The sequence below is a fragment of the Caenorhabditis elegans genome, chromosome IV (genome assembly GCF_000002985.6).
Source record: "Caenorhabditis elegans chromosome IV".
NCBI lineage: Eukaryota > Metazoa > Nematoda > Chromadorea > Rhabditida > Rhabditidae > Caenorhabditis > Caenorhabditis elegans.
Window position 1 is genome coordinate 7,243,307 of NC_003282.8, and position 22,077 is coordinate 7,265,383.

The following is a 22,077-nucleotide window of genomic DNA, read 5'->3' on the forward strand; positions in this document are numbered from 1 at the left end:
TCATAAAGTTCACGTTTCGGAGAAAAAAAAAAGAAAATGAAATAGAAAATAATCCGATTGGAATAATTTGTTCCGAAAATGTTCCGGCTTTTGGAAAAAACAACTGGAATATATTGTTTTTAAATTTAATTGGAAAACTTTTACATTTTATGATAAGTTTTCCAATTAAACTATATCTGAAAAGTTTAAAAAACAATAATGATGTGAAAACTAACAGTTCAGATCTAGAACTCATTTTTGTTTTCTTCTTATCGAATTCTCTGCCTTCCACTCGCAAATGTTTGCCACATTCTTGACTTTTGGTTCATAAAGAGTGCAAATTGTTTCAAAGTTTGAAGAAATAAATATTTTTAGTATCATTTATTTGGGTTTTGCATTAAGTTGATCTTACTGGCCCAACAAGGAAATTCAATTTAAAAAAATTGGCTATGAAATTTGAATCAACAATTGAGAAGTCCAAAAATAAGCAAAAATAAATAAGCAAAATTAAGTAAAAAAAAGTAAAAAAAAGGAATTTGTCATCGCGGTGATTCAAATTTAAATTTTTTACATGCCTTTTGTTATAAAAGTGTAAAGAAATAGAACAAATTGAAAGAATCTAGTTGAATGCTCGTATTGAAGTAAATAAATAAATAAATAAAATGCTCGTGACTGTTTCTCTTTCCGTGATATATACACCTTTAAAATAAGAGCGTAATAAGTATATTTTTTGAAGCCAAGGAAAAAAAGTTGAAAAAAGTGCCTACCAACTCAACCTTCAAAACTGAAAATTCACTGCCTGGTAGAAACAACACCAAACAACAAAATGATCGGTATCAATTCTCGTAGGTGTCTTATCAAAATCAACAATCAGAACAAAGAAACAGAAATAAATAAAAAATAAGAAGAAGAGAAGAGTGGCATGTCCAATAGATATCGATCTAGACAGTCTTCTCACAATTTTCATATTTTTTTTTTGATTTTCCTGGAATTATTTTGTCTAAAATGAATGAAATGACACTTTTATACTCTCCATCCTGTTGGGTACCTGGTAAAAATCGAGATGAAGTCATGAATGATTTCTTTGCTGGAATTAAAAACGCTTTTGAAGCTCTTAAGAATGATGAGAAGATTCCAAGAAAAGAAAATGTTGCTTATGGAATGGGTGAGTTGATTTCTTTGATGTTTTAATTATTGAATTTTCAGAAGAAAATCAGAAAGTGGACATTTGGGGAGATGCATCCGATAAGCTTCTGATTTTTATTCATGGAGGATACTGGGCGGTATATTATTTTTTCTAATTTTTGGAAATTAAAAGTATACCTTAAATAATTTTCAATTTCAGGCAGGAACCCGAAAAGACTGCTTAACTCCAGCAAGGTGTGCATTGAACAATGAATATGCATTTGCATCGGTAGGTTACGGCCTCTCAACAGAAGGTAGAACTCTTACGGAAACAGTGGAAGATGTTGTGAATGGTGTGGATTTTATTTTGAAATTATATCCGAATGTATCTAATGTTCTGGTTGGAGGACATTCAGCAGGAGCTCATTTAGCAATGAACGGTAAGTTTTTAGTTTTCGATTTATGTGAAAAATTTCGAACTTTTGAAACTAGAATTCCGATGAAAACACAAAATATCAATAGAAAATCTATTTTAGTCGAAGCTTATATTTCCAGCTGTTGCACGTCTTCGAAATCCACGAATCAGAGGTCTCCTCTTGTTTTCCGGTTGCTATTTTTTGGAAGAACTAATTGGCACAGAAATAGGAACAGATATCAAGTAAATCTCTAATTATGATTCTCATTGTCCTACGCTTTAAAATTTTCAGTTTAACTACTGATCAAGCAAAGCTCAATAGTTGTGATTTATCCAAGTTAGATGGTCTGAAGTTGGATAGTCTTGTTATTCTTGGACTACAAGAAGCACCAAAACTTATCGAACAGAATCGAGATTTTGTTGCACAACAAGGCCAGTCTAGAATTGAGGTAGGTCGAGTGGGATTTCATTCAATGATTTTTATAAAATTCAGGAGTTTCCAAACAGTGGGCATTACACAATTATGACAAATCTACTAAATCACACTTCTGGGGAGTATTTGGCAATGGAGAAGTTTTTGAAAAATTTCTAGTGTGACGTCTTCGATCTAATTGCCTAGGATAGACTGAAAGATCGTTTAAAATGAAGTTTATTATTAAAATAAAACAAAATTTGTGATTTAGCGTCTTGTTCCATCTTCGAAGAAAACTCCTCCGTCGATAGCACAATACTTTGGACAGATTCCCTTCTCTCCGGCACCTCCTCCAGATCCTGGTGGTCCATTTGGTCCTGATTCTCCGCTTGCTCCTGGTGGCCCATCTGGTCCATTTTGTCCCTTGGCTCCTCCCATTCCTGGAATTCCATCTGGTCCAGCCATTCCTGGTGGTCCTGGTGGTCCTGGAATTCCAGAATCTCCTGGCGGTCCTGGATCTCCTGGAACTGGGGATCCTTCTTGTGGTGCGTCTTTTCCTGGTTCTCCTGGCATTCCTGGCTGTCCATCGGCTCCTGGCTGTCCTGGTGGTCCCTTTGGTCCTGGTTCTCCATTTGGTCCATCTGGACCGTTACGGCCTGGCTGACCAGCCGGTCCTTTATCTCCCGGTGCTCCTGAAATTGACACTTTGCAAAAAAATATTTCTACTTTCAATTTACCAGTTACTCCTTGCTCTCCAGGCATTCCAACTGGACAGACTCTGCAAGGCGGTGGTGATGCAGCTTCACATGGTGCTTGAATTGTTGTCTTTCCTGGAACACCTGGCAGTCCTGGTGCTCCCGGCTTTCCTGGACGTCCTGGCTTTCCTGGTTTTCCATTTGGACCAGGTCCTCCTGGACAACATCCCTTTAAATTGAACAGCATTTTGCAAATGATTCAAGAATTTCAAACTTACTCCACAAGATCCTCCACCAGCAGCTTCAATAACTGGAGGTGCTTCACTATATTTTTCTCCACCACCTCCACCTCCAGCTGGTGCAGCATCCTTGTAAGCGGCTTGTCTTGGGAATCGAGATGTTCTGTTTGTGAAGGGCAAGTTCTTCATGATCTCAACCTCACGCCAAATTTCTCTAGCATGATCCTGAAGGAAAAATTTGAAAGTAATTGAAAATTTATTCACATATTCACATATTATTCACATGGTTCATTAATCTTACCTCACAAGAGACAACTTCAGTATTAATGAGCTGCTTGACATGGAACATGTACATATAAATTGCAGGCATCGACACACATACAGTGAGTACCGATACAATTGCAAAGCACATTGCAATGTTGGCAACCCATTGATAGGCTTTGATACGTTGACACGATTCGTCCTCCATTATTTTTGTTGAAACGAATTGAAGTGAGATATCAGACAATTGAACAACTTTTTTATACGGAGAGGGTTTACAAGTTAGATGCATATCGAAAACTAGACCATCCGGGAAATTAATTCGAAGCCGCTGGTGGAAAACTTGCAGTTTTAAGATTGTTTTGTAGATAATGGAATCAAGATTCTAATGGAATGTGTGTGCAAAGCTCTAAGGAAGTGAACGAGAAAGTCGATCATATCCTCCCGTTTCAAAAAAAAACAAAAATTGTATTGTTTCGTTGACTCTATAGCCAGAAAATGATGCCTAAAATCGAATCTGAATAATAAAGTCCTTATAATTGCGGCATTTAAGAAATCATTTAAGAGGGTCCTTTCTGGTGAAGTTGCTATTGGGAAAATTTTTTATATCGGAGGAAGAATGTCAAATTGTCATTAATGAAAAATACTGAATCTATTTTTACTGGCATATTTTCTTTTCAGTTTTAGTATCGACTTATTTTCCAGTACCAAAGGAAATTGGCCGTTACATTTACAAATGAAAAATAAACATATACTTCTGAAATTGATAAGTTAAAGATCGATATTATACAGTTTAGTTCGTCTGAGTCCCGTTTCCTTCCACCTCCACTGAACAATGAGATAATGGAGTTACGAGCATTATTGATTAAACTAATTTGCATTGAAGACATTCGTTCTCTTCCTGCATCACCAGATGGTCCAATGACATCATTCCTTCCTCCATTACTATTACTGTGAACACGTTTTCCAAACTGGAAAAGTAAATTATAAAATTGTAAACACGTGAGCTTTTGCAAGTTTATTTTTTCTTCTTATCAGCAGCAAATCTGCGTGCAAGTGAAAAAACACAGGCAGTGTGAATTTTAAAGTTTATTTCGAATTTTTAACACAATGGCAGAAAACACTGCTTCCGAAAATGACGTTGAGAACGTCTTCATTTCGATGGATGACAAGTAAGTCTTGGCATTTTGCCACAGAGTTCACTCGCACTTCTGCAGTCTCCCCTCGCACTTTGTCAGAGTTCATACAGAGTTTAGATCTTTCTGGCGAAAAGCCGAGGTGATTTGGAAGTCTTGCTTCCATGGTAGGCAAGCGCGGTTTCACGACCTGCTTGAATCCTGCCGGCCTCGGAAGACATTGTGGGCGCAACAAAACCCGTGCCAGAGTTGCAAACATGCAAACATGAGAGTTTCTCCCTTTTTCTCGGATTTCAAATAAGAATGAGTACGTGGATCGAGATGTATTGTTCATTTGACTATTTTCCAAGTGAAATAAAATGTGAAATCACGGATTTTCTATCTTATTAAAATACAAGCCCATCTTTGCAACTGCCATGGTTTTTGCTCCGCCCACAATCTTCCAGTTTTGTGTAACCCCTTTTCGAATGTTTCCCCGATCGGTGGGGCCTCGAATCGAAGGAAGTTCTAGAATGGATTGAGGCTTAGAATATTTTTAATGAAGCCAAAACTAGGATACTTATGAAATAGAAGAAATAAATAGTTGAAAATCAAAAAAATAGCATTATTTTCCAGAATAAAAGGTTACCAAGTTGTCGAAAGTATAGGAGACGGAGCTTATGGGCAAGTATTCAAGGTTTCCAAAAATGCAAAGAAATATGCAATGAAAGTGGAACCCAATCGGTTGGATGGCGGCCCAGCGTCAATCACCAAGGAGGTTTGGCAATATTTATGAAACGATTTTTAATAATATGTGAAATTTTAGATAGAGGTTATGATGGAATTGAATAATCGTGGTGCTAAGTTCTTCCCAATATTCGAAACAGGAGGACGAGAACCAAAATTCCACATGGTTGTGATGACTCTTTTGGGCGAAAATCTACAAGTGTTGAGAATGAAGGGATGCAACCCGAAGGCTTGTACACCTGGAACATGGAGCCGCATTGGGATACAATGCCTTTTTGTGTAAGTTTAGAGAGTACTGATTTTTATGATCCAAATGTTTTCAGTGTAAAACAAATGCACGACTGTGGCTTCCTTCATCATGATCTGAAACCCGCGAACTTCGTGTGGGGCCAGTCGGATGAAGTTCTCACATCCCGAGTGTTCTACCTCATCGATTTCGGAATTTCCAGCAAATTCATCCGCCACATCAAAGGGACTCCTATAAATCAACAAAATGGCTTTGAATTTCGAACGGAAAACAAGAAAGTTCACTCACTGGTTGGAACACCGAAGTACACATCACCCAAAGCTCATGCAATGGCTGATTTGGTTAGTTGGAATGAGTATCGGCAATTTAAACTATTGTTTTTTTTTCAGGGAAGAGGTGATGATTTCTGGTCTCTCATGTATATGATTGCTGAACTAGTCAAACCATTGCCATGGGAGATACTCGAAGCGAAAATGCTGGAAAAGACGAAATTGAAGAGTAAGCTCAAGGATCTTTACGGCATTGGTCAGTTTTATTTATAATTTACAATGAAAATAATAGTTTTATTGCAGATGCTTTTGGAAAAATTGAAACCATGCTCCAAGCCTGCACTTTCCACTCATTTCCGAACTATGAAATGATCTACCATGCATTCAAAGACGTGTTTACCAAAAGTGGAGCTTCTTGGTATGATCATTCGATTGGGAGGGAAAAAATATGCCGTCTTACAAACGATGGGTAAGTTTTCCATAAACCATTTCTGTATTCTCATCTTTGAGTGTTTCAGAGACAGAATGCCGAGAAACCACGTTGATTGTTCGGTTGGGAAGAATCTGACGTCGGACTTTATTTTCGAAAGGATCCATTTCAATATGCACATATCGCGGATAAAATGAAGACGATGAAAAAGAAGAAGAATGGAAAGGAAACAACGGATGAAAGACTGTGGAAACGTGCGAGGAAATCAACGGGAAGCCTGCCAAGAAGCCACTAAAAGTTACTGAACTCAAGAAAGCACTGATCAATAAATAAAGTGATTTGATGTGAAATGTTTAAAGAGAGTATGCAAACTATCATGAACATGCAAAAGGATTTTTAGCTAAGGTTATAATTGGAATGTTTATAATCATTATGAACTTGACAAACCTGCTTTCTATGGTTGAACAAAAATAATTTTTTTTGAATTCCTCCTTTGTGTAATTCGACTTTTATTGATTTCCCATTAAGTTCTCGACTAATCTTCCAATTTCGACAAGTCGTGATATTTTGAGTCAACTAACAGATTAGTTCTCAAATTATTTTGATGTTCTTTGCCAGTGATATAGAGATACTCCAACTTTTTCATAGAAACTCCGTTCTCGAAAAGAAAATGTACGAAATCAATGCGATCATTGGAAAGTGCTTCAATCATTGCATTATGCAAGTCTTGAGTAGTCTATTCAGTTCCATTTGCGAAGATTTCTGTTCTAGCAATGTCTGATCTGTTTAAAGCAAGAGCCAGTTGAAGTTGTTCTGTTGGTGAACATTGATTCACCAAAAAGGGAACTTCTCGGTATGAACATCGTGTGGGCGAGGAGGAGGAGGATAAAAGCCATAATCACCGACATTCTAAAGCTGAGATTTTTTCAAATTTATACAGATTTACACAGTTCTACTCGAAAAAATTTAATGTGCACACATCTTGAATTTTTCCAAACTTGTGAAGTATCCGGACCAGAAGCTAGAGATCCGTTCCGTACCCCCATTTATCATTTTCTTGTTCTTGTTATTCCTATAGAGCCACGCGTCGCCTCCGTGACATAACACCGACAGCCAAAAATATGTTTTGAAACTTGACATTCAGTTTTTTTTCCAAAGTTTTTAAAGCTGATTTAATTTTATTAAAAGTTATTTCATTCTTCAGATTCTAAATTACCATGGGCAATCATCTGAGGAAGATCGGAGAGGGACGGCGAGGAGAAGGTATTTTTGTTATTACAAATATGAAATTAGTGGGATTAAGAGTTTTAGATGTTTAAATTTAGCTCTTGCAAAACACTCAGAGAACATTTTTCTGATACCAGTGACCTTTTTAGATTTTCCGACTTTCGAAAAACGTTAAAAAAAACCCCAAGAATCCTCAAATCGAAAGAAAAAAACAGAAAAGTTAATTTATTCAATACTCAAAAAATAAACAAACTGTTCCAAAAATAGATAAAAAGAAATGTCAAAATACTTTGAACTTATCAATGATAAATAATATTGTAAGGAGAATATAATTGGGAATGAAATATTTATTTTCTTTAAAAATAGAGACATTTTCAAAACTTATTTAAAGAAAAACAAAAAAAATGTCCGAAAATAGTTAACCGAACAATCAAGCGAAGGCTTTCCGTCGATTTGTCAAAAATTGTAATGAGAATGTTAAAGTTTGCCGGGATGATTGAGATTTTTGAGATTTGAAGCAAAAAAAAATCCCAGATTTTACCCACCTTGTAAAGCCCAAAAATACAAATACAACATTTCACAGAACAAGCACGAAGAAAACACTTAGCCAATCTGAAAAAAGTCATCAGCAGCAAGATAATGTATAATTGGGACTATTTAATCAGTGGATCAGTGGAGAAAATCGGGGAAGGAGCTAATGGAAAGGTATTCCAAATTACCTGGAAGGAGCGAAAAGCCGCGATGAAAGTTCTGCATATTTCCTTAGTTCTACAAGCCGAGTCTGCGAAGGATGAAGTAACCGCCACGAAAAAGATAGGATCGAAGCTACTCGGCAGTTTGCTACTCCTGGCGCGCGCACGTTTCGCACCGGGCGCGCGGACGGAGCGCGCTAGTAATAATGTCTCGAACGCCCGGCGCACTCTCTGCGCGCGCCCCGCGCATTTGATACAAATTTGGTCACGGCTCGTTCCCCATCCCTTCATGATTTTATCAAATACATTGGCAATGTGGAATACTGGGTATATTTAAATTTAATTTTATTAAAGTGAAAAGCTTTAAAAAAATTAAAAACTTCAAAATTTAAAATTGTTCCGTTGTGCAGCAAGTTTTCTTCTTCCTTTGTTGGAGTTCCTGAAGTTCTTTCGATGGACCTGAAAAATAAAAAAGTTAATTTCATTCATTGAAACATTTTTCATGTTCAAATGAAAAAGAAAAAAAACTTACAGAAATCAGAGAAATTAAACAACTTCAAAAATCTTGTTTCCAAAGGTCCCTCGTGCATAGGCCGTGTAGAGGTGGTGAATCCAATTCATCTCCATACCTGTGCTGCTTTTCTGAAAATATCAAATTATGTTTATAAATAATTGCAAAATCACAAAATATTTCACAAGATGATGAAACAGTAGTTATCACTTTCAAATAGTTGAGTTGTGAGATGAACACTATTCAAACGCAGTAATTCTAAGTCCCCACCCAACTCATCATCAATCTCTGTTCTCAAAAATGTTTGTGAGTACTTCTTATAGAAAATATTATTTAAAAAACAATTGAAAAGTAAGAATCGCTAAATGATTAAGCCTAAAACATCCGAAAAATCATCAGTATGTCGATTTATTCGGCAAATATCTTACTATCGTAATAAATTAAATTAAACTTCCTATTTTAATCCTAGTGCTTATCAATAGTCTCTTTACAAATCTCAATAACGAAAGTTCTCCACATTAATACAAAAATTTAACATTTTAGTTATCCGGAACACGTTGATTCGTCGCGCTCCCGAGGACAATCTTCGATTTTTGTAGTTTTTTTTCTCAAAAATGTTGTTTTTGTAAAGTTTATTGAATATAAACAGTCTTATAATAAATTTACTTGTTTTGTCTAAAAAACAAAAGCATTACACACGAATAAGTAATAGATTTATTGTCCACGGTTGCCTCCACCTTGTTTCCCGTCGAATTTGTGCTGAAAATGGAATTTTTCATAGAATTTTGTGTATTTTATCAATAGAAAGGCATAATTTGAGAGAAATAAAAAAAATTTCAATATAAAACAGCGAAAAAATGAGAAAAATCGACGAAAATCGGTATAAAATCAAATAAAAATAGAAGGAAAATATTCACCTCGTAAACCCACACTTGCGGCACGGTTTCGTGGGCGGGGCGTCTCTGGCGGGAAAATTCAGCGTTTGAAAACTCACATATAGGCATCCAATGAATTTTCGGATTTTAAAAATTAATATTAAATCAGGGAAATTTTTTTGAATTTTTTCACATCGATATTCGGCATCAGGGGCAAAATTAGAGTCAGAAACATATATTTCCCCACAAACTCTACTCCCCCTTTAAAGTAATTTTGAAACTGAAAAACTTTACGTTTTTCGAAAAAATTAGAACTTTCGGTGAAATTATCGAAAATCTCAGGTGGTCCCATACCAGTTGGGCGGTCGATTTTTCATACTTTTTGCTCTTTTGCTCTTAATTTTTGAGATATCAAAATAAAATCGTAGACCCATAGGTTTTTTGCTATACTGAACCCGATTCCGTTACTGGTTTTCGATGAAAAAGTTCGGAAATGCCCTAAATCGCTCAAATGGGGGGGGGGGGGGTCCCATAGCAGTTGGGCGCACTGTAATTTTAGAGAAGCGAGGTTCAGGGAAAATCGCCGAAGGCGAACGAAAATTACCTATATATTTTCAGATAGCCCAGGGAGCTCAAAGTGTTCGGCAGAAGAAGGCAGAAAAACAACGACTATACAGGCAGAAGAAGAAACTGACTGCTAAAGGTAATTAATTGTTACTGCAAAAGTACAGTCGCGCCAAAGCGATCGCTCAGTGAACACTGCAGTCACGCAGAGCCGGGCCCTTTATTATTATTACCAGCCGCTGACCGCAACGACTGGTGACATTCGAAATGTTTGACACACACACAGTCTTCTCGGCATCGAAGAGGCAGCTTTCTTGCGCATTTCGCGTATTTGCTTCTTGTGAATTTCTCCGAAATGCAGAAAATACGTAAAAAAACTACGATAGAATTCCAAAAATGAAGCCCCCCTCTTTGATATTCATCTTTTGGAGGAAGATGAATAATCGCAAGTGTGGGTGATATCATACGCCCGACATCTCGCGAGTTCCGTGCCCGACTATGTTTACAGCGCAATGGGGGCGGAGCTGAGGAGACTGTGACACATACCTTCTATCATGAAAAAATTTGAAACACTTAAAACGCTGTATCAATTTACTGGCACTGTTACATGTATGTATTTACCTGTGATATGCATGTTTCAAAAGTTCACAGTTGATGTGTATTTTGAAGAAATCTAAAAGAAAAAAGGCGGGGTCCTTTTTGATTCCAGCATCTCCCGAATTTTTCATCTCTCGATTCGAGCCAATTTTCGGCATGCGAAATCGAAAGGGAATCTTTCGCGGGATTGGCTGGATTCAAATTTGAGGTGACACTTCACAAGTTGGATTTCTCTACATTTTCGTGGCGGCGACCGTGGCCAAGGTTTCCCTCTTTAGGCTTACTATTAGAAATGGTTAATTATAAAAACTCCACACGTTTTTATTTAAACATTTATTTACAAAAATGAGGGGAAATGATACACAAGTACCCAATTTACACCCCGTGGGGTACCGCAAAAACAGAAAAAAAAACGACAGCCCTGATTGGTAACATAATTTTTTTACAGAAAAAAAGAAGCGGCAGACAAGGAGAAGTTTGAAAGAGCGCTGCAATTGACATCCGAAAAGCAAGTCATTGAATGGAAACAACTCCATTGTACCGTACCAACTAAGTTGGGTTCCGGAGCGGCTGGCTTTGTATTCAAAACAAAGAAGTTGGATCAACAAATAGCTTTAAAGGTTTACAACCTTGATGCTGATCCGGGACGAATGCAGAATGAGATTAAAGTGTGCAGAAAGATTGATTGATTGATTTATTTAACATAACTAATGCAATTTACTATTGTACAATTGAATTTTGAGTGTTAAATAAAACGGTAAAACGAGACTAACCCAGAAAGAGTACGTCTCGAGTTTGGGACGGGAAAGGAGAGAGAGGGTAATGTGGTAGAAGAGATCAATTAGAAGTCAAAGAGAACCAGCGGATAAAAGTTAATACCGGGGAATATTGAGATCCGGGACGAATGCAGAATGAGATTAAAGTGTGCAGAAAGATTGATTGATTGATTTATTTAACATAACTAATGCAATTTACTATTGTACAATTGAATTTTGAGTGTTAAATAAAACGGTAAAACGAGACTAACCCAGAAAGAGTACGTCTCGAGTTTGGGACGGGAAAGGAGAGAGAGGGTAATGTGGTAGAAGAGATCAATTAGAAGTCAAAGAGAACCAGCGGATAAAAGTTAATACCGGGGAATATTGAGATCGAGAAAGTTTGAAAACTGATAGGGGGAGAGAAATACCGGTATATTTTTGACAAGATTGTTCCAAATAGGAATGGATTTGGCAAAGAAATGAGAGGTGCATGTGTCTCTCCTAACCAGCATAAAGATGAAACCAATGCCCATGTACTGTTCAAATTTTTTGAAACTATATGGTGTGCATGTCGTCGATAATCCGCCTCTCTCAGTTCGCAGGGAATTCACTGCTACACGGTCTGCCTTCCTGATGATACTGATGGAACTCGGAGGATCACCACTTTCTGCAAAGCCTGATAACTCCCTTCATGCTCATCAATCAATAAGAATCATGAAACAAGTTATTTTTTGGTTGTTTGTCGCCAATTCAAAGTTCAAGTTCGCCCATCAAGACTTGCACTGTGGAAATGTTTTGATTGGAAAAACAAAGGACGTTTTATTGCAATACAGCATCGGTCAAAAGAACATTTCAATAAACTCGAAAGGAATTTTGGTTAAAGTGTGCGACTACTCGGAGAGCGTTATAGGTAACCGGCGGAAATCTAAAAGAAAGTAGGCGGGGTCCTTTTTGATTCCAGCATCTCCCGAATTTTTCATCTCTCGATTCGAGCCAATTCTCGGCATGCGAAATCGAAAGGGAATCTTTCGCGGGATTGGCTGGATTTAAATTTGACGTGACACTTTTAGTTCGATAAAAATACAGATGTGACGCCATAATGTGTATCAAAATACATTTAGCTAAAATTTACTTGAATAACCCCATTATAATTTCAGATGGATCAGCTGATGACGTCAAAGATCAAATCCCTGATTTCGAAAAAGAGCTTCTGAAGAAGACACGCGACTCCGACAGAAAGGTTTCTATAAACTTGAACTTCATATTTTAAAATAAATTATTCAGGTGGTCGAAGATTTGTTCAAAGGGATGAGTGATGCAAAAAGCTTCCGAACGCTTCTCAAAATTCCACTACTCAGTGGGAATGATATCGATTGCCACGTTTAATTTTATTGTATTTCTTCTGGTTTATTTTAGATTGACGTTAGCCAATAAATGTTCCATTTTAAACACCTGCTATTACCAGTTTGTACGATTTGTTCTGCAAATTCTGTAAATTCTGTAAACTCGTTCTCGAAATTGAAAAAAATCGAATACATTCTAGTGTTTTATAATGTTTTCGAAATTCGGACTTCCAGATGTACAAACATGTTTTTGTTTCTAGATAATATTTTAAAATAAATTATTCAGGTGGTCGAAGATTTGTTCAAAGGGATGAGTGATGCAAAAAGCTTCCGAACGCTTCTCAAAATTCCACTACTCAGTTGGAATGATATCGATTTCCACGTTTAATTTTAATTCTTTTAGAAATTTTATTGTATTTCTTCTGCTTAATTTTAGGTTGACGTTTTGCTCGTGTGATTTCTTGCTCTTATTTGTTTTTTTGTTTCTAGATAATATTAGAATGGAGGTTTTGTGTGTTACCGAATTTATGATATAAAGGGTAGTTCTATATTTTGAAACTTTTATTACAGAAAATACAGCTGCAAACAATGACTAACAAAATTAAATGCCTACCCTCTCCCCAGTTACAAGCTTTAGACTCTCCGAAGATAATTTAAGGCATCGAGTTAAACAACCCTGAACCAGACGTACCAACTTGCCAAGTTGGTACTACCAACTGGAGGGCCAGTTGGTGCTATACGCTCGAAATTTCACCGCTCTAAGCGTCTGCACAAGCTGCGTTCTTCATCGATACTCGCGAAAGCACTATCTTTGCGCATCTGATATCTGAAGGAATTCGTATAAACGTTGTTCCGCCTGGATTTGTTTCTACTTGTTTTTCAACTGTTGCTCGCGGATTAACATCGGATGAATCTACTAAATTCTACGAAACAATGGGCTCCCAACCACATTGTATTGTGCTCAACCAGAACATAATGCTTCAGTAATTGCCTTCCTTGCTAACCGAAAAGCATCAGAGTATGTTGTTGGTCAAACAATCACCGCTGATGGAGGATCGACTCTTGTTATGGGATTTCATTGGGATTTCTTCAAAGAAAAATTGAAAAATTAATATCAATTATGCTGTTAGTGATAGTTAAATAGTCGTTATGATTACTCTTTGTGTTGTTTTTAACCGTAATTTTTAACTTTTGTAATCCTTAAATAATGAAAATTCAACATATAACGCATAGATTTGTTCAAATTAAAATTGTTTCAGAAATATCTGAAATTTTACATTTTGTTGATATAATTATTTATAAAAAATATTTTATGTTTTAGAAGATTGTTACATTCTTGAGATAAAAGTGCAATTTAAAAAATATAGAAACGACGTACTTGTTTACGAGATCAAATACTTCTTCCAAGTTTACTGGCGCGGGGCATGACATCCGATAACCAATGAGGAACCTCCATCGGCTATGATCGTTTGTCCTACGATGTACTCGGAGACCTTTCGATCAACCAGGAATGCAATTACAGATGCGAGATGGTCTGGTTGACCACAGTATCCAGCTGGAATACAATGTGGTAGGGACCCCATCAAGTCGTAGAATTTGACAGATTCATCCGCGCTAAGTCCTCGAGCAGCTGTCGAGAATCCAGTGGAAACAAAACCAGGTTGAACAACGTTGATACGAATTCCTTCAGAAATCAAGTCGATTGCGGCACATCGAGAATATTGATCCAAAGCAGCTTTAGCGCTTGAGTAGTATGGACTGGCGGGTTGCTATAATTGATTTAATGATTAAAATAGAAAAACAATACTATACTTACACTTATACTATACTATACTTATACTATACTTACAGCCGCTGGCCCCGCTCCAATACTTGAAATATTGACGATCTCTCCGCGGGTTTTTGCCAAATGTGGTCGCACTTTCTGAACCATTTCGACGACGCTCTGAAGATTGAGCTGAAACATCTTGGTAAGATTTTCGATGCTGCATTTAGTGCGAGTTTGTCCTTGAGAATCTGGAATATTAGCTCCGGCGTTGTTGATCTGGAAACCATGAATTTAAAGTTAGACACATCATATTCTGACTAACCAAAATATTAATTTTTCCGAACTTATCCAAGGTAGATGAAATAAGAAGATCTTGCCCTTCAGCAGTGGTAACGTCTGCGACAACAGAGTTTACATTTGTTGCTGAAATTCCTGCTTTTAAAATCGCTTGTCGTGTTTCTTCAAGTCTAGCTGCATCTCTTCCGGTAATTGTAACTTTAGCTCCATCAGTAGCCAGAAGCACAGCCGTGGCACGACCGATTCCATTTGATGAACCTGAAGTTTAAGTATTGACTTGAGAGGAAAAACCTAAAATAGCCTAACCAGTGATAATAGCAACCTTGTCAGTGAAACGAGCCATAGTTTTTTGAGAGAACGTGGACCACATAAGCCTGATTTTTAAATTCCACCTTCAGCCTTAAATACTTCCAGAGTTTAAAGTAACAAGATAGGCAGACATACCCGTCACATACTTTTTGTGACTTCCATAAATATGGAAGTGATCATTTGGTATTTTCGCCTCGACGCTGTATCTTTTTTGTCTATTTCTCTTAAAAAGAAAGTGATTATCGCGTGCAAACACAAAGTATATGTGACTTTGTTGTCTGCGTCTCACTTTCTTTATCGCCTGAAAGTAAAGTTCACTAGAATCAAGACTTGATTAATTTGAGATCTCTTCCATTTCCTAAGTCATAAAACTATTGTGCTTGACGTGTCGGGAGTGTTAGTATACATATGATGTACTACGGAGTCTGATTTTCATAATCTCAAGCTTTCAGTGTTATTTGATAAACTAAAATGTCTGGTCGATTTTCTGGTAAAGACGCAATCATCACCGGTTCCTCTTTTGAAATTGGAAGAGCAACTGCTCTTCTTTTTGCCAAAGAAGGAGAAAAAGTTACTGTGACTGGAAGAAGTGAGGAACGACTTCAAGGATCTCGATAAGTTCTATTAGATGCTGGAATTTTGGAGAGCAATATTCTTATTGTTCCGGCTGATACTACCATCTCCACCGGACAAGATGCTCTGATTAGTAAGACTTTGGAAAAGTTCGGAAAGATTGATATTCTCGTGAACAATGCTGGAGCATCTCTTCCTGATGATCAGAATAAAACTGGAGTTGCACAATCGATTGAGACTTTTGAAAAAGTAATGAATCTGAATGTGCAGAGTGTAATTGAAATGACTCAGAAGATTCACCCGCATCTTGCAAAAACTCATGGAGAAATTTTCAATGTCTCCAGCATTGTAGCTTTGAAGTTTGGCGTAAGTGAAATTTTGAAATCATGATTCAACAAAAGCTAATGTTTCAGTCGGGCCGAGGCCCATACTACCCATTGGCAAAAGCTGCTCTTGATCAATACATAAGAAGTGCTGCAATTGATTTGATTTCTGAAGGGATTCGAGTAAACACCGTGAATCCAGGAGTTGTGGCGACTGGATTCATGGAAGTTGCCACAGGATTATCTTCCGAGCAATCTCAGACGGTACGTTACAATTTTAAACCATTCAGTTTATAAGATCTTTTTGTCAAATTTTAAAATGTTCAGCGCATTATTTTAAAACAAAACAAAAAACATGTTTCAGTTCTACGATAACGTTGGTTCTAATCCATCTGCAATTCCATGTGGTTATTCCGGAAGACCAGAACAGATCGCTAAAGCAATCGCCTTCTTAAGTTAGCAGACCGTGAATCATCTGAATACATCGTTGGACAAAATATTATTGCTGACGGTGGAAGCAGTTTGGTTCTTGGACTTCACGCACAGTTTGCCAAAAAATAAAGAATTTTGTTCTCATTTTCTAATAAATATTGTATACTTTGTTCAGTACTTGCTATATTTATATTGGATAGCAGCTTGCTAAAAGGTTTTATTTAAATTGATCTATCGAAACGCATCCCAGTGATCCATGTTTATAGATTAAAATCAGTTCTAATGGAGAGCCGGTACAAAATGCAGAAAATGATTATACGAATAAAACAATAATTATTTTAATGCTAATTGACCACTGGGTTAACAACTTTTTTTCAAACTTTACCATTGTGATAATGAGAGTTCTGGTTACAATTCTAACATAATTTTAAAAACTGTCTACGTCCAGTTTGAGAAAATGTAGGTAGTTGTGAAAAAATAGTGGTTTCCCTAACAGGTGAAGGATCTCGAAGAATCCTCAGAAATGTGTTACATAATAGCATACATTTGACAGATGATGATTACAGATAATCACTTCAAAAAAATTAGCTGCTTTAAAGCAGGCTCAGCCAAATTAGAGCGTCTGGAAGTTGACTAAAAAGTCTTCATATTTTTATACAAAAATTCGAAACTTTAGATATTCAAAAGAGGGTCATTTTTAGAAAACTTTAAAACGCTGTAATTTGGCTGAACCTGCTCCGAAACATTTAATTTTTTTGGAGTGATTAACTGAAATCATCTTCGATCAAATTTATATTATTATATAACACAGTTCTGAGGATTCTTCGAGATCCTTCCTGTGTTAGAAAAACCACCATTTTTTTCACAACTACCCACGTTTTCTCAAAAACTGGACATAGAAAGTTTTTAAAATTATGTTAGAATTGTACACCCGAAGACTCTCAAAGAGTAAGTAAACTATTTTCTCAATAATTCCAGATTATATATATGTTCTATTCAGAACCTTAAGCTGAAGATTTTGTAAATCGAAAACCTAACTTTTGGTATGTTCCAAGACTCTGAGTTCTCAATTCGAGTTACAACAGAATACATTCTCTAAGTATTTTGTGTCTTTTCAGAAGTATAAATTTGAATTGTAATCATTTCCGTAGTTTCAACAGAATTGGCAAAATAACAATGTTTTGTGCCTTCTACACAAATGAAAAATATTGAACTCAAGGGCAAATCTGAAAGATGACTTAAGTCACAAAATGTTTGTGACTTTTACACCTGCGTCTCTCACTTTTTACTTTTTCTAGTGGTGTGTTTTTTGATCACAAAATACGTTTGGTAAAGTGTGTGGTGTATAAAGAGGAGAAAACGCTCATTCCATAACACATTTATTTGTTACTCTTTCCGTTCCTTTGAAATCTCAAAATGACTGGACGCTTTTCTGGAAAAGTTGCAATTATCACTGGTTCCTCTTTTGGAATTGGAAGAGCAACTGCTCTACTTTTTGCAAAAGAAGGAGCTAAAGTTACTGTGACTGGAAGAAGCGAAGAAAGACTTCAAGGATCCAAGCAAGCTTTGCTAGATGCTGGAATTTCTGATAGCAACTTTTTAATTGTTCCTGCTGATATTACCACGTCCTCCGGACAAGATGCACTGATCAGTAAAACTTTGGAAAAGTTTGGTCAAATTAATATCCTTGTGAACAATGCCGGAGCTTCCATCGCTGATTCGCAGAACAGAGCTGGATTAGATCAAGGAATCGACACATACGAGAAAGTTTTGAAGCTCAATGTGCAAAGTGTTATTGAAATGACACAGAAAATTCGTCCTCATTTGGCAAAAACTCGTGGAGAAATTGTTAATGTTTCAAGTGTTGCTGCTTTGAAATTTGCAGTGAGTTAAAGTTGATTGAGTTAAAAATTCAAACTAACATTTTCAGCATGTACGTAATCCATACTACCCACTGGCAAAAGCTGCTCTAGATCAATACACAAGAAGTGCTGCAATTGATTTGATTTCTCAAGGAATTCGTGTAAATACTGTTAATCCAGGAGTTGTTGCAACTGGATTTCATGAGAGTTGTACTGGATTGTCAACTGAAGAATCTCAGAAAGTTAGTGAAAGACTAAAACATTGTATTACATGTTACGGAATAGTATAGTTCTTTGGTCCCTTTTTGTCAAGTCTTCTTCTACAAAATTTTAAAGTTAAGTATATAATTATGAATTCAAAAGATGTGCTGATACTTTTCACATAAAATATTTTGATTAAGAAATTTCTGGAATTCCTATTCCATTCCTCTTAATACGCCAGTAGATTCCAAAAATTATTTTCAGTTCTACGATAAAGTCGGCGCAAACAAATCTGCAATTCCATGTGGATTTTCTGGAAGACCAGAGCATATTGCAAAGGCGATTGCCTTTTTGGCGGACCGTGACTCATCTGAGTACATTATTGGACAGAATATCATTGCTGATGGTGGAACCAGTCTGGTTCTTGGATTCCATGCTCAGTTGCCCCAAAAATAAATAAACGCATTTTCATTTTAACTGCTTTTCGATTTTTAGTTATTTATCACGATTGAAAAAAGATAAACTAAAAATTGTACATTGGAATGAATAAATATCACTATCGAAAAAGGTAATAAGCAGGAAAGAACAAAATAAAGTAGTTGAATAAGAGATCAAGTGTTGGATGGTTAGTTGATAAAAACCCGCTCAACCTGATACTTTAAGGTTAAACACTATGATTACTGGCTGAGGAACACGGTGAAGCACACTCAGTTTTTGGCTCGTTGTGGGAGTCGGAGTTGAGTGCTTCCTGAAAATATATTTTTTAAATGTAAATGATTATATCTTTCAGCTTAACTACTTAGATATTTAGACTGTTTTTAAATGTTCAACTTACAGCTAGAAATCCTTTCTTCATGTTCTGAATTATAAACTGCACAAACTTGAACCACGCATGAGTTGTGTGCTTCTCGACTGTCTGAACCTTCTTCAATCCTCCACAGATGACATACGTCCCTACAATTTTTAAATAATTACTAATAAATTAAAAAATTTACCGACCTTTTGTGTCTTTTAAAAGAGCGGAAACCACTGAATCCAGAAGACAATTTTTAACGCAAAGCCAGTTTTCTGCTTGAAACCAAACTTTCATGCGGAAATGCATTGCACCCAGTTGTAGTGAGAGATCTTGGATTTCCTCGACGTAGTTTGCATCCATAAGCTTTGATATAACCTATACTGTTCACTATTTTCAAAAACCCTCTAAAATAAATTTCACCTACCTTATTGAAAAAACAGTTGACCCCATCTGCCACACTTCGTGCTCTTTTCATTCCATTTACGTCCTCTGTTGTGTAATTCCCGGAACCCAAGAAGCTTCCGGATTTACATTCTTAAAAAAGAATAATACTATTTACATTTATTTCTCATAAAAGCTACCTAAAAGCGCACGGAAGCGAGTTCTGTTGTCATTGAGAAGTCTGGCTACAAGTTCACATCCAATATCCGATTGAGTTGAAGCTCTGGAAATAGGATTTATTTTTCAAAATGTGTTAAATCCCAAATTAAAAATTAATGTATGAAAGTTAGAAGTTCCCTTACTTTTCCCAGCTGGCACAAATACACTGTCTCTCTGCAACACTTAGATTTATTGTCCGTGGTCCAACTGATGGTGAATCTGGAGATGGTGAAGCTTGTCTGCTGGATTCACGAAATGGAAGGTTCATTCTGAAAAAAAATGAAAATGAATGATCCAGGAAATAATTTCTGAACAATAGAAAAAGGAAGTGTTCTCAATTTTTAGCAATTCAGACGATTAAAAATGGTTAAAATACATAAACAAGGTATTCTAAAAAATATAAATTGCCAAAAAAAATACAGAAATTGCGACGAATTTTTTCCACATTTTATGGCTTTCAGTAGGCTTTTCATTATAGAATTTGATAGTCAAAGGGAAAATATAAGCAAACAACAACTATTAAAATTTTGAACGATCAAAGATTATGTTATGAGTATTCTGGATTGAACTTTGTTTGCAAAAACAGACAAAGAGAGAGAGACACCATTGAGCTGAAAACATTAGAAAACAACTCGAAACGGACGGTAGGAATAAAATAAATCTAAAATTAGATTTTCCAATCAAATAGAACTCAGAAAGAAAAAAAAGAAAGAAAAAAACAAGCGATCTCCGGATCTTTGTCTACCAATTCATTTCTTTACGCTTCAAGAACACATGGATTGTGTCTGAAAACGAATAAAAAATTCTTAATTCTCTACGTCAAATGCACACATATGTGGCAAATGCAGAAAAAATTCTTAAGAAAACATAATTTGAAATTGGAACATTCAATTGATCATTTTGAAATCACCCACCGACCGACTCATTCTAAGAAATTGAGAGTGTTAAAAATTTATTGCTCACGAATCTTCGAATTAGTAATCAAACTTCCGCATATCCTCTTGATAATTCAATTTGGAGAATTCACCCGAAAAATATTCTTCCGAAAATTAAGTTCTCCAAGAATTTTTGAAACAACATGAAGGGCATAAAGCACTTTAATCAAAACAAAGTCACAAACTTTAAAATTGAAAAAAAACAAAATTTTGTACGAAAAAGCTTCAATTTTTTTATTAAAATTATATTTATTAGTAGTTGGTAGAAATGAAAAAAAAATTGTTGCTTCAACTGCAAAGCTTTCAAAATGTTTTTGAACAAAAGCTGTGATGTTTTCAACATTTCAAATGAGTTTCAAATTGTTTCTAGGTTTAGGATACTTTTTCAAAATAATATTTTTAACGAGAAGTCTGCATTCTACTTATGATGAATTTTGTGAAAAACTAATATATTCACATTTCAGAACTTGCAGCAGTCACTAAATTTCATATTTTCCAAAACGGTTAATTAATTCCTAGTAACTGAAAACGTTTTGTGAATAATATTAGTAATGAAACGTACATCTCCAGACAAAACATCTCCAGGCTCAAATGAGAAACAGATAGAAACAATTCGGGACACTATATACCACTTTGATGAGCTACGTATTTTTCTGGTGGGCGGAGATTTATACCAAACATCTTTTTTCCCGAATAATGTTTTTCAGTCTGACAATAAATATGGGTATAAACAGAAAGGGCCAATGGAAAATTGGAAGGGCACCTCCGTTTGTGTTAGGGAATTTGAAAACAATGTAGAGTGCAAGAAGACGATGCCTTCCTCAAGTACAAGAGACTCACCGAAAAATATTTATACTACCTGATACTGAAAACAATGTCCCAATTTAAGACACTGACTCATAAATTTTCAACCAGGAGGATTTGAAAAAAACTGGCTGTGTTGGAACTTGTTTTTTTTAAGTTTTAAACCTTCTTAGAAATACTTTCCTGAAACCTCCTGCTCTAGAGAAAAATATTCAAAAACAATCTGAACTGAGCGTTGGAACGGTGAAAAGTTTTCTTGGAACACTACTTCTAACCATGGAAGACACTTTTTTGTGAAATCCATTAGTTCGTGAAAAGTTGTAAAAGTATAGAAGAAAATCTTGTTTATCTGGGAACTTGAAAATTAGATTCAAAATAATATTAAACCAAGTTTGGAAAATATTTTCTTAGAATATTTTCTTAGAATCAGGTAACGTTTTTTTTTAAGTTCATGAGACATAAAATTTGAAAGTACATTAGAACGTTGAGGAAAGAAACAAAAACAATAAAATCTGAAGTTACCAGTTTTCTACGATTTTGTGTTGTTATTTTTCTAATCATAAGTTGTAAAAAACAAAAACTTAGGAGGAAGATGATCAGGCTGGAAATGCTCTAATTTTCTGTTTCTAATCGGAAGATTCAATCTGTTATTTTCTAACATTTTCCCACATTATTT

The 22,077-nt window shown here is 36.0% G+C and overlaps 8 protein-coding genes, 4 non-coding genes and 3 pseudogenes across 15 annotated transcripts; 9 read left to right on the forward strand and 6 right to left on the reverse strand.

Annotated features, from left to right (window-relative positions):
* The first annotated feature begins 901 nt into the window (after positions 1–901).
* Positions 902–2,196, forward strand: afmd-1 (BD-FAE-like domain-containing protein). Its single transcript, NM_068748.7, has 6 exons — positions 902–1,144; positions 1,186–1,262; positions 1,325–1,544; positions 1,660–1,762; positions 1,812–1,968; positions 2,013–2,196. Exons 1-6 carry the CDS (start codon positions 985–987, stop codon positions 2,109–2,111), a joined length of 816 nt encoding a protein of 271 aa, NP_501149.1. The 5' UTR covers positions 902–984; the 3' UTR covers positions 2,112–2,196.
* Positions 2,154–3,347, reverse strand: col-114 (Nematode cuticle collagen N-terminal domain-containing protein). Its single transcript, NM_068749.4, has 4 exons — positions 3,167–3,347; positions 2,905–3,090; positions 2,669–2,855; positions 2,154–2,623 (listed from the first exon to the last, which is right to left on the reverse strand). The coding sequence occupies exons 1-4, from the start codon at positions 3,332–3,334 to the stop codon at positions 2,199–2,201; spliced, it is 966 nt and encodes a 321-aa protein (NP_501150.1). The 5' UTR covers positions 3,335–3,347; the 3' UTR covers positions 2,154–2,198.
* On the forward strand, positions 2,683–3,199 carry D2024.16. The gene has a single exon (NR_056136.1). It is a non-coding gene; the product is annotated as an Unclassified non-coding RNA D2024.16 (non-coding RNA).
* An 889-nt stretch (positions 3,348–4,236) lies between the features above and the next one.
* Positions 4,237–6,284, forward strand: D2024.1 (Protein kinase domain-containing protein; the record flags this gene model as incomplete). The annotated part of the gene is made up of 7 exons (NM_068750.2): positions 4,237–4,298; positions 4,878–5,019; positions 5,068–5,267; positions 5,312–5,576; positions 5,625–5,760; positions 5,808–5,973; positions 6,023–6,284. 7 exons carry the CDS (start codon positions 4,237–4,239, stop codon positions 6,129–6,131), a joined length of 1,080 nt encoding a protein of 359 aa, NP_501151.1. The 3' UTR covers positions 6,132–6,284.
* 21ur-14777 lies at positions 6,080–6,100 on the reverse strand. The gene has a single exon (NR_056137.1).
* An 867-nt stretch (positions 6,285–7,151) lies between the features above and the next one.
* D2024.18 (uncharacterized protein) lies at positions 7,152–10,898 on the forward strand (the record flags this gene model as incomplete). Its single annotated transcript, NM_001306768.1, has 4 exons — positions 7,152–7,197; positions 7,745–7,866; positions 9,858–9,942; positions 10,849–10,898. The coding sequence occupies 4 exons, from the start codon at positions 7,152–7,154 to the stop codon at positions 10,896–10,898; spliced, it is 303 nt and encodes a 100-aa protein (NP_001293697.1).
* 21ur-14624 lies at positions 7,580–7,600 on the forward strand. The gene has a single exon (NR_056138.1).
* On the reverse strand, positions 8,235–9,122 carry D2024.10 (annotated as a pseudogene). Its single transcript has 3 exons — positions 9,060–9,122; positions 8,409–8,495; positions 8,235–8,312 (listed from the first exon to the last, which is right to left on the reverse strand). Coding segments are annotated over exons 1-3 (228 nt in total).
* Positions 10,899–11,683: 785 nt separating the features above from the next.
* On the forward strand, positions 11,684–12,603 carry C06E4.5 (Protein kinase domain-containing protein; the record flags this gene model as incomplete). The annotated part of the gene is made up of 3 exons (NM_068752.3): positions 11,684–12,068; positions 12,316–12,398; positions 12,443–12,603. The coding sequence occupies 3 exons, from the start codon at positions 11,684–11,686 to the stop codon at positions 12,542–12,544; spliced, it is 570 nt and encodes a 189-aa protein (NP_501153.2). The 3' UTR covers positions 12,545–12,603.
* On the reverse strand, positions 11,817–11,837 carry 21ur-15639. The gene has a single exon (NR_056139.1).
* Positions 12,604–13,251: 648 nt separating the features above from the next.
* C06E4.22 lies at positions 13,252–13,582 on the forward strand (annotated as a pseudogene). Its single transcript has one exon. A coding segment is annotated over exon 1 (331 nt).
* Positions 13,583–13,793: 211 nt separating this feature from the next.
* C06E4.6 (DeHydrogenases, Short chain) lies at positions 13,794–14,997 on the reverse strand. Its single transcript, NM_068753.6, has 4 exons — positions 14,873–14,997; positions 14,592–14,824; positions 14,351–14,545; positions 13,794–14,270 (listed from the first exon to the last, which is right to left on the reverse strand). Exons 1-4 carry the CDS (start codon positions 14,907–14,909, stop codon positions 13,911–13,913), a joined length of 825 nt encoding a protein of 274 aa, NP_501154.1. The 5' UTR covers positions 14,910–14,997; the 3' UTR covers positions 13,794–13,910.
* Positions 14,998–15,346: 349 nt separating this feature from the next.
* Positions 15,347–16,316, forward strand: C06E4.4 (annotated as a pseudogene). Its single transcript has 3 exons — positions 15,347–15,814; positions 15,862–16,035; positions 16,136–16,316. Coding segments are annotated over exons 1-3 (823 nt in total).
* A 1,252-nt stretch (positions 16,317–17,568) lies between these two features.
* On the forward strand, positions 17,569–18,832 carry C06E4.3 (DeHydrogenases, Short chain). The gene is made up of 3 exons (NM_068755.5): positions 17,569–18,087; positions 18,134–18,307; positions 18,531–18,832. The coding sequence occupies exons 1-3, from the start codon at positions 17,620–17,622 to the stop codon at positions 18,720–18,722; spliced, it is 834 nt and encodes a 277-aa protein (NP_501156.1). The 5' UTR covers positions 17,569–17,619; the 3' UTR covers positions 18,723–18,832.
* On the reverse strand, positions 18,757–19,931 carry glb-2 (GLOBIN domain-containing protein). The gene is made up of 6 exons (NM_068756.4): positions 19,806–19,931; positions 19,644–19,726; positions 19,487–19,596; positions 19,266–19,437; positions 19,102–19,220; positions 18,757–19,014 (listed from the first exon to the last, which is right to left on the reverse strand). Exons 1-6 carry the CDS (start codon positions 19,928–19,930, stop codon positions 18,931–18,933), a joined length of 693 nt encoding a protein of 230 aa, NP_501157.2. The 5' UTR covers position 19,931; the 3' UTR covers positions 18,757–18,930.
* Positions 19,932–22,077: the final 2,146 nt, after the last annotated feature.

Bases quoted from the DNA above. Each gene is read 5' to 3' on its own strand.
- glb-2 (NM_068756.4), bottom strand. From the start codon at position 19,930: ATGAACCTTCCATTTCGTGAATCCAGCAGACAAGCTTCACCATCTCCA. The intron at 19,727-19,805 runs GTAAGGGAACTT...TCCTATTTCCAG, and splicing joins ATTTGTGCCAGCTGGGAAAA to AGCTTCAACTCAATCGGATA. The intron at 19,015-19,101 runs GTAAGTTGAACA...ATATATTTTCAG, and splicing joins TGAAGAAAGGATTTCTAGCT to GAAGCACTCAACTCCGACTC.
- C06E4.6 (NM_068753.6), bottom strand. From the start codon at position 14,909: ATGGCTCGTTTCACTGACAAGGTTGCTATTATCACTG. The intron at 14,825-14,872 runs GTTAGGCTATTT...CTTAAACTTCAG, and splicing joins CAAGGTTGCTATTATCACTG to GTTCATCAAATGGAATCGGT. The intron at 14,546-14,591 runs GTTAGTCAGAAT...CATGGTTTCCAG, and splicing joins TCGGAAAAATTAATATTTTG to ATCAACAACGCCGGAGCTAA.
- afmd-1 (NM_068748.7), top strand. From the start codon at position 985: ATGAATGAAATGACACTTTTATACTCTCCATCCTGTTGGGTACCTGGT. The intron at 1,263-1,324 runs GTATATTATTTT...TTTCAATTTCAG, and splicing joins TTCATGGAGGATACTGGGCG to GCAGGAACCCGAAAAGACTG. The intron at 1,763-1,811 runs GTAAATCTCTAA...TAAAATTTTCAG, and splicing joins GAAATAGGAACAGATATCAA to TTTAACTACTGATCAAGCAA.
- C06E4.3 (NM_068755.5), top strand. From the start codon at position 17,620: ATGACTGGACGCTTTTCTGGAAAAGTTGCAATTATCACTGGTTCCTCT. The intron at 18,088-18,133 runs GTGAGTTAAAGT...TAACATTTTCAG, and splicing joins TTGCTGCTTTGAAATTTGCA to CATGTACGTAATCCATACTA. The intron at 18,308-18,530 runs GTTAGTGAAAGA...AATTATTTTCAG, and splicing joins CAACTGAAGAATCTCAGAAA to TTCTACGATAAAGTCGGCGC.
- col-114 (NM_068749.4), bottom strand. From the start codon at position 3,334: ATGGAGGACGAATCGTGTCAACGTATCAAAGCCTATCAATGGGTTGCC. The intron at 3,091-3,166 runs GTAAGATTAATG...TTTTTCCTTCAG, and splicing joins CTGAAGTTGTCTCTTGTGAG to GATCATGCTAGAGAAATTTG. The intron at 2,856-2,904 runs GTAAGTTTGAAA...TTCAATTTAAAG, and splicing joins CTGGTGGAGGATCTTGTGGA to GGATGTTGTCCAGGAGGACC.